This window comes from Littorina saxatilis, unplaced genomic scaffold (assembly GCF_037325665.1).
Source record: "Littorina saxatilis isolate snail1 unplaced genomic scaffold, US_GU_Lsax_2.0 scaffold_678, whole genome shotgun sequence".
Taxonomy (NCBI): domain Eukaryota; kingdom Metazoa; phylum Mollusca; class Gastropoda; order Littorinimorpha; family Littorinidae; genus Littorina; species Littorina saxatilis.
The window spans coordinates 53,146-66,200 of NW_027125750.1; the positions used below are offsets into that span (position 1 = coordinate 53,146).

Below are 13,055 nucleotides of genomic sequence, written 5' to 3' on the forward strand. Positions count from 1 at the left end.
TGATGTACATACAAGAACAAAACTTGTTAAGAATGATGTGGGGCATATTTTTTGTTCAATAAATGTCTTTCTATCTTCAACGGTTTTGGCTATATGAGCTATATGCATGCATAGGATGACCGTATTGCTTTTTTTGCGTTTTCAGGGTATGCCGCTTTGCGCCTGGTTTTTAGATATAAATAAGGACCAGGACTATAAAACAATTTACTGTTTTTAGTTGTAACAAACTCACTTTGTTGGAAAAGCATGTCCTTTGAATTGTGTGCCAACATTTATTTGGTAGAATTTGAGTGTGTAAATAGTAAATTGCTGAACACAATACTGTGAAACCTGCCTACAGTTATTATGTGAGTTTATATTCAGACTGCAGTGGTTGTCTCATAATTCATTTTCAGACCAGATATACAGGCAGATTATACCTCCACACATTCATACATGGACAACATGATTGATGTGAACTATCCGGCAGAGAAATAGGACGGTATCATCTGCAAACTGGAATATTACTATTTCATCATCTGCCACCTTTATACCTGTTATCTCTTTACTCTGGCGGATCATAATTGATGGACAGAAATTCGGCACATATTAAGTGAAAATACGTCAACAACAGAAAGCTGTTGTTGGCGGCCCATACCCTGACAGGAGTGACGGGCATTGAGTTGAGTTGAGTGAGACGGCGACAATAGATCTCCTTTTCTGGTACCTCTTTGTACAAAAAGCAACTGAAATATTCCCAAAAAACACACCATACACACAAATGTAAACATATACATACTGTAGTTACTCAGCGCTCTCTCGTGACCAGTTTATATTCATAGGACGAGCTAGACTGTTATTAGCTCTGCACCGCATGCAAGTTCGTTCGAAGCACGCCATTTACACACCAAGTCAATGAAAGCAACACGCGCACTTCCATTGGCTGCTAGCAGTCACGTTGTAGTGACTCACGTCACATTACATGTACGTTAATACACATCGCGTACAACACGCGGCTTGAAGTACCTCCTTTTCACTTCCCTCCGCAGATTTAGGCTTGTCTTTTGATTCCTCCACAAACAACAGTTTTATGTTACAGAGGCAGAAATATTGTTCGTTTTCGTTCGAGCGGTCGTATGCTAGCTTTCCGACGTAGAGCGCTTCGGCTAGTTTGTTGTTTTCTTGTTGCAGATCAAACACATAGCTTTTTGACTGATCCATCGTACCGATGAGAGTGTCCAATTTATAGTTAAGAGATCGTTACATCGAGCCGGGGACACACAGATGACGTCATATTGAAATGGGAGGGGGGTAGATTGCGGCTTCACCTTGCCATTCTTTTCGAAGTAGGATCATAATTTGGACACACATATTCTTCTAATATATCTCTTTCTTGATATCCCTATCTGTAACTGACCCTGTGAATGAAAAAGGACAGACAATTCCAGATCACAGCTCTCTATCATTCTTTGTCGATAAGCATGACCAATAACAAATAAGTATGTGTACATATTCCTTGCTACACTTCACAGCTCTCCCTCTCTGTCTCTCTCCCTCTCTGTCTCTGTCTCTCTCTCTCTCTCTCTCTCTCTCTCTCTCTCTCTCTCTCTCTCTCTCTCACACACACACATTCTCTCGCTCTATAGCTACTGTATCTCTCTCTCTCTCTCTCTCTCTCTCTCTCTCTCTCTCTCTCTCTCTCTCTCTCTCTCTCTCTCTCTCATTCTCCCTCTTTCCCTTGACAATAAATAAGTTATCATTCATTCTCAGATAGATCTACGCACACCCTGTTCCCGTTCACAGCTCTCTCTCGTTCTTTCTGTATTCTCTGTTTCTCTCGTATACCTTGAACATAAATATGTGTTATTCCCCTCTTCCCCTTCATGTCCAATATTGACTTTTGTTTGTTTATTGGCTAATGTGATTGACTGAATTATTAATCACGCCTGAGCGATCTTGTTGATCCATTTATTGATCCCTAAAACTAAGTTTGCGAGACAGCGAGACAGCTGTCATCAGAGCTGCGCCGATTTCACTGCCATCAAGAATGGATTCGAATTTGACCTGAAATAAACAAAGACAATATTTCACCATCTGTCTAATGCTACGTGCACATACAAGTCATGTTTAGCATGATTGTGTCATCAAGAGTTCAGACACAAAATAATATATTTGTAACCATGCAAACCTGTTATTCAGTGTGCACTTCTAGATATTGATCGAACATATTCAAGTGCGATTGACACAAAGGCACTACCCTGACAAAAACATCGGCACATGCTCAAAATATAAGCTAGGTGGCCTCATATCGCAGACAAACAGACAGACAGACAGACAGACAGACACACACACACACACATATACACACATACACACACACACACACACACTTGCACACACACACACACACACACACACACACACACACACACACACACACACACACACACACACACACACACACACACACACACACACACACACACACACACATACACACACACACACACACATCAATAACAGTGCATGCAATTACATTGAAGTCTGGCCCGGCGAATATTTTTGCTTGAGCCTTCATTTCTTCCTTGAAGCGAGGATGAGCGCGCCACAGGCTGCCGTCAATGGCGACTGTTATGTCACGCTGGTGCACATGCTTCACCATAGATGCTAGAGCTGAAATGTTTGACAATATAAAACCACACATGTAGAAAGTTCTTCCTTTTTAAATTGACAAATTCTTGAAATTAGTCTTGTCGTTTTGTAATAAAGGTAGGCCGCGGCCCCCTGGCAGATTGAGGGTGCATATTTTTCCGATCTCCCAGGACAACTTGTGTGCAAACCTGCTAGTGCCTTATCCCCTTTCTTGTACAGCTTCCAAACACTTATGGTGTCAATGTAAAGCTCCAGATCCAGTGTAATTCAATATTTCATGAGTTTATAATTTTCATAAATTATAAATTTATGACAAAAATGTATGTGTTTATGAACAAATCATAAAAGTTAGAATATGAACCCCAGCCAGCTGTCTGAGCTTCATTAGCTTGCTATTGTAATACTTAGTATCTGTGCAGAGTATTATATTTCTCAGGTTGAAATCTTTCTGTAGATTGTGTATTCAATATGTGCTAAAATCAAGGTTCGCGAATAATATTTTATTCGCATAAATATTATTTACACTGACTACATAATCATAAGCTCCTAAATAATCACTTTATTGAAAGGCATATTGAATGTCACACATGTGTGCCAAATTTTAGCAAGAAATTATGCTTAGTTATTTGTTAATGTTTTTTTTAAAGATTTACGCCCTCGTTCAGCTAGCTGTGCCACCTTAAATCAGGAGACAAACGTAAATCAGCTCACACACACACACACACACATACACACACACACACACACACACACACACACGCACACACGCACGCACGCACACACGCACGCACGCACACACACATACACGCACGCACGCACGCACACACACAAACAAACACACACACACACACACACACACACACACACACACACATACTCTGCCCCCCTCCCCCCCATACTCATACACAACAAAACACACTTTAATCCATCAAATAAAGTGTAATTGTACCTGCTGCGGCGAGGTATGCAGCACGTCGTAAGACGATTCTGCATACAAACTTGACAAGCATGCAGTCGTATTCGCTAATTGGGTCGAATTCTAATGCATGCAGCAGATCTCTTGTGACAAGTGAGTCTTTGTCTACATCACTGCAGAAAGAAAACAAGTCGAGTGAAGCGATAACAAAACATGTCTAAAACTAAAATATGCAATAGCATTACGACTTGTAGTTGGGTTTGGAACGTAGCGCATATCGGCCAACATTATTAGTCTCTGCTTTTCCATTTGTGGGGGAATTCACACTTCCGGTTCTTCAAGACAAATCAACAACACAAATGTCGACACAGTCGCGTCAAATGCATCCTTAGGTCATGGTATTTGTTATACAAAGGGACGTTATCGCTTCTCGTATTTTCCTAAGCTGAAAGTTATTAGGAATCTGTCGCTGTCTGTGCTGGAAAAATAATCGGAAAATGTGAAATATGTTACTGAAGCGATTTAGCATGTGCACATTTTATGCGAGGACGTTTCACTGAGGTTTTACGTTTGCAAAAGTGAGTGTCTGCAGCTGGTTTACGGTACACAGAGGTTATGTGTGTCTTCCAAAGATATCCATGTTGTTGTAAAGTGTCCACGGGTTTTATTCACGTGTTTTTGTTAACGGAAAGTTTTGGTTCTACCCACTACGGTATGGCCTTCATATTGGGTCTGCTGATTATACAAGTCGTGATTAAAGCTGGTACTTCAATGTTTCTATGCTATGCAATTATTGTGCATCAACTGATATGTTTTCCACACACACACACACACACGCGCACGCACGCACAGACACAGACACAGACACACACACACACACACAGACACACACACACACACACACACATACACATACACACACACACATACACACACACACACGAGCTTTTGGTCTTATGGAAAACAATCAATTTAAATTACACATCCACTATAAACCACCACCACCACCATTACTACCAGGGCACCATCAATAACACCAGCTCTCAGTCTGAGCATTACTCACAAATCGTAGATAACTTCATGAACAAACAAGAGCACCAGCAGTAACTCTAACAAGGCATTTTGTGTTCTAGATAATAATGCTTACCTGTCGATTTTCATGACATGCTCTGTTGGGAAACCTCGTTTCTCGTTCAATGCAGGAAGGTCGCCAAAGTAAAGCTTGAAAAGATAACCCTCCTTGACCAACTTCAGGAGGACCTCCCTCACAATCTCTCCGATGTACAGCATGCCGACCATTTTCTCCAAGCTGAAATAATCCGAGTAATTCGGAAACCACCATTGATGTTAATAAAGAACAGTTTAAAAACCCAACCTCAACAATTATGTTTGCATAACATAAGGAGAGAGAGAGAACGCTCAACGGAATATTGTACTAAGTCCCCAGACGCATGTGCAAAACAAGGGGGAGGAGGGCGGGGACTTTGGTTAATTAGTTTAAACATTACCGTTGGGGATGGGGGGAGGGGAGCAATATTTAGGGGAACTGCTTGTACTTACTGTCAAATATCAATATAGCTATGCTAATGGACACGTGGGGATATTCGGGGGCTGTGATTGGATGGTCTCACACATTCCTTTTTCCGATCATCAAAGCATAACCCTACGGAAGTTGGCCATGTTTGCCAATAGCATATCGGCAATAACAAAGACGCATGGTTCCAATTTATTCCACGTGTATAAAGTACACGCATACCTCGCCAGGTTTGTTTCTGTGACCAGTCGACAGACGATGCCATTTGCTTTGTGTGTGTTGTTGTTGTTGTTGCTTACTGTACGTGACGTACAATACGTGTAAAATCCAGTTCTTTAACAGGCAACAAACCTTGCAAATGTCCAGAAGCTGCAATCTGAAGCGACCTATCTCTGATTCTAGCAGACGATCTCTCCAATGTTTAACACAAAATCAGCAAATTCTCCTGTCACATAGAAGGTCCATTGTGTAGTGCAATGTTGAAATGAAGTTACCGGTCTGAAACATTTAGTCGTTTTTTTCTGAGACAATCCTTGTTCCCTTATCATCTACAGATTTACCGCAGTCTTCACCACGCGAATTCCCAACAGAAGTCAGACTTTGGAACATACAATCTACGTAGGCAAGCATGATACGTCATGACGTCATATGATTCCTAGCATATTGAGTGATGCCAAACATCCGGTTATCTCGAGTTTTCTCCGTAATACATGTCCGTGGGTTTTTCAATGGTTGGTTATTTCCGTGGCTTCATGCGGAAAGGGAACCGTCGTCTGCAATCAACGACATGGACCATTCTGGTACTTGTTGCTGACAAAAACATGATTTTAACACAGAATTATTTAATGTCAGAATAGCTATATACACGCTATTGTGTTTTCATCGTAGCAATAGGGTCCGATATTTAGACTCGAACAAGTATAATGCGACTCGTCTTCGACTCGTCGGCATTATACTTGTCTCGTCTAAATATCGGGCCTTATCGCATTTTTACTGATCACATGACAAAACCTGCCGTTGTCATTGGTCAACCAGGAACTGTATATCAATTGACATCGCGCAGGAAGTTCCCAGCGAATTTGATATCGTGCAGGAAGTAGTTTATCAATTTTAATTTTGAAGAATAAAATCTCACCTGAAGGAAACAAATGTCTCCCTTTTTTTTAAATCACAAATTTATAAAAGAAAAGTAAATGAATCAGACAGAATAAGCTGTGCAATGAATAAATTCAAACTTTTCCCACCCAGCTTTAACAGAGAAGTAGTAGAAAAGAATGTTACAATCTTACCGACTGAGGTAGTTGGAACAGCCATAAACAAAGCTGACCTTGAAAGTACCAGTAGTGGCAGTACTTAGAAAACTGTGAGATATCTTGCAGTGTTTCAGCGCACATCACTCACAAAAAGGCAGGAAATAAGCAGCCGATTTAAACAGTTCGCACCTGCATGAACCATTGTCCACCTTTCTAAGTCGTAGCCATACAACATGAACCGAACAACTTTCAGCATCTTTCAAACAGTCACAGCGCCGTCGGAGGACGCCATTTTGGATGCGTCGTAAGCGAGACTGAGCTTCGACAACATTATTATGCAGTCCGCCGATACCGACAAATACCTGGAAGCTTTCTTGGGCACAGAAAATGAGCCAGAGGACTTTGCTGATACTGCCTGGCGCACTTCAGTTCCTGCCATCGTTCAGAATTGTCAAATCGAACAGTCAAAAAGAGAACGACTGAGGAAGTAACTGGGACATTCTTCGCTGTTCTGGCAACTGACAACTCCACTGAACTTGTTAGCCTTTGTTGGTGATCTGTTTCGACCGTATATTTTTGTTCTTTTTTCATTATAAATGCCTTATTTTGTCAGAGAAAAAGAACCAGTTACTGAAAAATAAAAGTAAGAGCAGCAAAGTTACGAAAGCAGGAAAAGACAACCCAACATTTTCAACATTAAATACAAGGCAATAGCCTCCCTTGCGTTTGTCTGACTTCTTAGGTAGGTTTATGATTCCTACTGTTCCGACATTGAATGCGATAAAATCGTTATCGTTAGATTTGACTGTGATATCAACATTTATCAGTCTCAATGTCTCCAAAGGCTGAATCATATCAGATATCGGCTTACGTCTTGATCGGATATGATTTCAGCTTTTTCGACATTCAGACTGATAAATGTTGATATCACAGTCAAATCTAACGATACATAATACTATATTGCTACCTTGAAAACACAATAGCTGTTAACAACATCATTTAACATTAACGCACTGGCTTTACGCACTCGGAGTGTATACAGGGGTCAGAATTGTGTATACACTCCGGCTTTAACCTCTGGCCACTTTGCGATAGGAACGCAAAGCAGTTCATTATAAGAGTACAAAGAAGCGAAAACAATCTGATGTTGCACGGCCTTTGCTCTAACGTAGATTACATGTTCGACACTAAACCGCATCAGCACTCGAAGCGTCCTTCGACGCCATTTTGCGACGGTACGCTTCATTTTCGATTCATGGTATCAGAGTACGCTGGGAACAAACACAGACAAAACAAACACACACACGAAACTGATGTTTCATGGCAGTTTATTGTCGAAGCTCGGAACAGACTTGGAGTGTGTATCGACCTAGACACGATTGTATCCTACGTGAATCATTGAATCACCCGGAGTGGCACCTATGGCAGAGCGAATGGGACGAATGTGAAGAAAATAAACTTCATAAGATCGTCCCCCAGCTGTCGGACAGCCTACCTCAATGTCGCCTCAACAGAAAAGAAGAGACAGTTCTCTGTCGCTTACACATTGGTCACAGTCATATCACACATTCTTATCTGCTGAAAGGTGAAGACCCACCATATTGTTTTGGATGCGACGAACCATGGACATTAGAACATGTCCTCACCAAATGTGTAGACGTTCAAGAATTTCAAGACAAACACTACAATGCGGAAACGCTGAAGGTTTTATTCCGGGATGTTCCCCCGGACAAGATGTTTAACTTTTTAAAAGAGATCAAGATTTTTTACAAGATTTGAAGTACCAGAAGTGATAAAGATTAATTGTTAGAACCTTCTTTTACAGTGATAGATCTGAATGTAAATAGTCTGAAACGTAGAACTTGCCATGTGAAGTGAAAAAGAAAATAACTGCATCGGTCTCGAATAGCAGCTAGCATCTGCTGAAGGGACATTAAAACCCAAAAACCAAACCAAACCAACCACCCGAAGTGCGTGTAACTTTTGCCTAAAATTAAAGCTGTTATGTCTTGGTGAAAAAATGCAGTGCGTTCAGTTTCGTTCTGTGAGTTCGACACACACACATTGCCAGATATTACAGCTTAGACCATATTTATTAAATTTTAGCAGTGTTGACCCCAAGTTTCTACTGCAAACAACATTAATAGCAACATCACAAAGTACGTGTGTGTTGCCTAATATGGACCACCTTCAACCAATCGAACAAAATAAAAGCTAAAGGCAATCTACATTAATTCATTACGGAGCTTCCTAAAAATAACCTATAACTAGCCCTCAAGATTTAAACAATATATAATAAATAATCTTCTTTTCCTGATAATTGCACTTATTTTCACTCTGTTTTTGATAAGCGTCTTTAGTTTACTGGAATGATTTAAATAGTGCTCTCATCAACACGAAACATATAAATCTAAAGCCTATTTTGATTAGTCTGACTTGCATACTAAGTTGCATCATGTTTTTGTGAAGTATAGGGGGCTTTTTACAGTGATTCCTGAAGACCTCTTCGCTGGTCCATATTGGGCGCCCAGGCTCCTAATATGGACCATTTGTGATTTTGTCTGTATCTATTTTTTGCTGAATGTCTATCAAAGCTAATTCACTTTAATTAGGCTTAACTGTAAACCTAAGAGAGAAGGACTACCAAACACAAAATGAAACTTCTTCGCAAGAAAGCAAGCTAATTATCAGCATAAAACAAAAAGTGGTCCATATTAGGAGCCATTCCCCTACTTTTTAGGAACCAAACATGACCCCGCTGTGACTCCAACATTTGCAAGGGTCGACACAACTTGGGTCATGTTGGGAGATCATCGAACCACAGATTTGTACAAGATACAGGCTGTGAAGATGACTGTGGCGTCATTCACATATAGCTTTAAACACTTCTAGCCTTAACACTGCTCATCCCAAAAACTCACTTGAATACTCAAGGTAAGAAATGAAATATCTGCATTTAATTTCGTCCGTTTAATAGTTTTGTCTAATCGAGCTCAAAGGCTTTTAGGTAAAAGCGTCTATGCATTTGTTGACGATTGGAACACAGATGAGGTCGCATAGCAGTATGTAGGTTGAAACTATGAATCGGTACGACCTTCCATCGTATGGAGTCGACGCACGTGCAAGGATATGTATGTGTGGGAGGGGGGGGGCGCGGGAGATGGAAACTTGCTGTATGTTATGTAATGTATATATTGTGTGTGATACGTGGAAAATGTGATACTATTTATTTGCATGTGTGATACAGGGACAAAGTGATATCTGTAGGCCTAGGCCTATACTAGTGATTACTGTGTGTGATACATGAAATGTGATATGAATGCTGTTTTTATATGTTATACTCTTACTTTCTGCCTATGTCTTAATCCCAAGCGCAAGACAAATTCTTCTATGTGAAAATTGAAGCCAATAAAATTTGAGTTGAGTTGAGAGTTGAGTTGACTTGAGTGAACAGAGGGTCGAAATCAAGAGGTCACATTTGGCTGGCTCACATACAAAACTGGGTCATATGTCACCATTTCATTCAACTTTTCCTTCTTCCTTCTTGTTATTTTGCTCAGGTAAAGGTCAAAGTTATTGCCTACTAGGCAATGTCGCGCCAGATTTGCTCACTAGAATAACAGAGACAAATGAGAAAGGTCATGGGATATGCATTCGGTATTCTTCTTTCACATGGAACTAAATGTTCGAGTTGGTAACGCCTGTTTATTATACTCATGATATATCTCAGCGACCTGACCTCTCGTCTGAAACTCCATGCAATTAAACTCACACAATCACGCAGACACACACACACACACACACAAACACGCACACACACACACACCCACACACACACCCACACACACACACACACACACACACACACATACACACACACACACACAAACACGCACGCACACACACACACACATACACACACACACACAATCACATACACACACACACACACACACACCCACACACATACACACACACACACACACACACACATACACAAAACACACACACACACACACACACAAACACACATTCATAGTTTATTTGATGCCATTCCAAGCGAGGCAGGTGTCGACGGCGCTGGAGGAAAATATGTATAACCTTGCAATGACTGTTAATGGGTCATTCAAACCAAAACCCTATATACTTACATTTGTTGTTTGGGGCTCATTGAGAACGTAATAGCAGTCTGATCAAATTCAGTTCGGAATTTGTCAAGGCGCCCATTCTCCCCTAATGCTCCCCACTCTGTAGCAATGATCATCTGCAATCACAAATTATAGTACGGCAAAAGAGGACGAGTCCACAGGCATGGAGTTACATTGCCACTTAAGGCGAAGTGCGCCACTGAAATTTAGAGTGATGGGACTTAAACAGCCATTTTGAGTTGTTAGCAGTTTTGCACCTTTCAATCTGTCTACTTTCATGAAATGCATATGATTACACTATACAAATTCATCAAAGTCTCTAAAAACATATTTCATTGCACCAACCCGGCGAATTTTTCTGTCTTTTCATTCACTCTTCCGATAAAAATTCCGATTTTCAACCCTTGACAACAGACATTTCTGCTCGCCCAACGCGGGAACGTCGTATACCGTTTGAACAGCAGTTCTCTCCCCTGTGTCATTCGGCGGTTATTTTCGGTTAAATATGGATTCTCCTGGGGAAACCCCCCTATTTTTCAAACAAACAAACCACAGACACTTTCCATATACAGGGGTATGACGTAAATACCTGACCACATCACAAACAGAACTGAACAATCCACAGGTGTTGCCCACATAGAGAGAGAGAGACACACACACACACACACACACACACACACACACACACACACACACACAAACACAGAGAAGCCGTATATATAAAGAGATAGATGACAGTGTATTTTTCGCGTGGCTATAAATTGATTCGACCTTTGCACTTTTACAGTGAGGATAATTTACGGGTCCAATTTACGTTCTGGACACTGCGGTGACCTTCTAAAAATAGTAACAGAACGCCGGGAATATCCGAAGATGCCCCCTCATACTATAGTGCACCATACGAAGGAAGGGAGGTAAACGCTGAAAACATGGAGAAGATAAGGAAGAGTTATGCCGTAGTTGATCCCCCCAAAAAACCAAAATCCACCAATAACTCCCTAACCGTGTGTTTGACTGGTCCCAATTTTTGTAAGGACCGTCTCAGGAATGTATAGAACCTGTTCACCAAGTTTGGTGACGATCGGTCCGTTCATTCTTGAGATCTACTTGCGAACACAAACAAACACACAAACACACAAACAAACAAACACACAAACAAACAAACAAACAAACACATCGACCGAAACCTATACACACCCCTATACCGGGGGTGTAAAAATGGCACGTGTGAAAAGATCAACGCTCCGAAAAACACATCATAAAGGCAAGTGTACGAGAAGACAACAACTGAAGAGTTGCAGAGACAAGAGAACAACTAAAACACAATCGGTGACCAAGCGCACAAAATCTGGATCGACCGCTGTGGCATGCAGATCAAATTCTGCGTCAGGACTGAGAGTGTGTTCTTGGCGGTTTGACGCGAAAACAATTCAAGACGAACACATAGGCCTACACAGCAGCCACTGGTCAAAAGCGACAGGTCCAGAGGCTTCCCAAACAAGGAGATGTCTTGTTGATTTGGAAACCTTTGATGGTATTGACTTGTAAACGAACTTTGTTGTCCGCAATGTAAACAGCCAACGCTGTCACCATGCCCAGACTCAAAACAGAGACACGGCCTTGCAGTGTACGCGCATGTGAGGAAGTTGTTCCAGGTACCGCTGGATACCTTGCTTCCAAAGAAAGCGGTCAAACGGATTATGGTCTCATCAGGCAAGCCGTTTATTCGTCCAGACTCCTTGATATGTGGGCTAGGTGCTCAACAATTTAACAAATGTTGTGAAAGTTTAGATTTGGTAGGCATGGATCACAAAACCTTCCAGAAGAAAGCTGATAAACTCTATCAACGACTTGATGTATATCTACTGGAGGAGAAAGTATTCAGTGAGGCTGTCCGTCAGGTCAGACAGATTCACGCAACGCACAATGGAATGACACTCTTGATATCAGTGTACGCTACGACGGATCATGGCTGACCAGGGGGCACTCGTCCCACATTGGAAAAGGGTGTGTTGTAGTCTAGACGTGCTGACTGGACGCTCATGTTATGTGCAACTACTGTCATGTTTGCCAGACAACTGGAAACAAACTTCTCCAGGAGAAACCCCTGGAGTATGCTGCCTGGCTGGTAAAACAACTGGACATCTGTGACAAGAATTTTGCAGGTGAGTGCGTAGATCTAAACAGTATGTGTGTATGGTGCGTTTGTGAAGACGTTTGTTGAAATGGGGACACCCCGAAGCGTCCCGGTACCAAAGGGGCGGGGATATAGCTCAGTTGGTAGCGCGCTGGATTTGTATTCAGTTGGCCGCTGTCAGCGTGAGTTCGATCCCAGGTTCGGCGGAAATTTATTTCAGAGTCAACTTTGTGTGCAGACTCTCTTCGGTGTCCGAACCCTCCCCCCGTGTACACTACATTGGGTGTGCACGTTAAAGATCCCACGATTGACAAAAGGGTCTTTCCTGGCAAAATTGCTTAGGCACAGTTAATAATTGTCTACCTATACCCGTGTGACTTGGAATAATAGACCGTGAAAGGTAAATATGCGCCGAAATGGCTGCAATCTACTGGCC

General features: G+C 41.6%; 1 protein-coding gene across 1 annotated transcript in view; it reads right to left on the reverse strand.

Moving 5' to 3' along the window:
- Window positions 1-341: 341 nt before the first annotated feature.
- The window catches only part of LOC138954223 (hexokinase-like), a gene marked incomplete at its 5' end in the record, with an annotated part of 19,031 nt that continues 6,317 nt past the window's right edge, over window positions 342-13,055 (reverse strand). Inside the window, 5 exon segments of the mRNA XM_070326121.1 lie at window positions 342-2,043; window positions 2,516-2,652; window positions 3,581-3,720; window positions 4,695-4,856; window positions 10,486-10,598. Coding sequence (XP_070182222.1) covers window positions 1,948-2,043; window positions 2,516-2,652; window positions 3,581-3,720; window positions 4,695-4,856; window positions 10,486-10,598 — 648 coding nt within the window.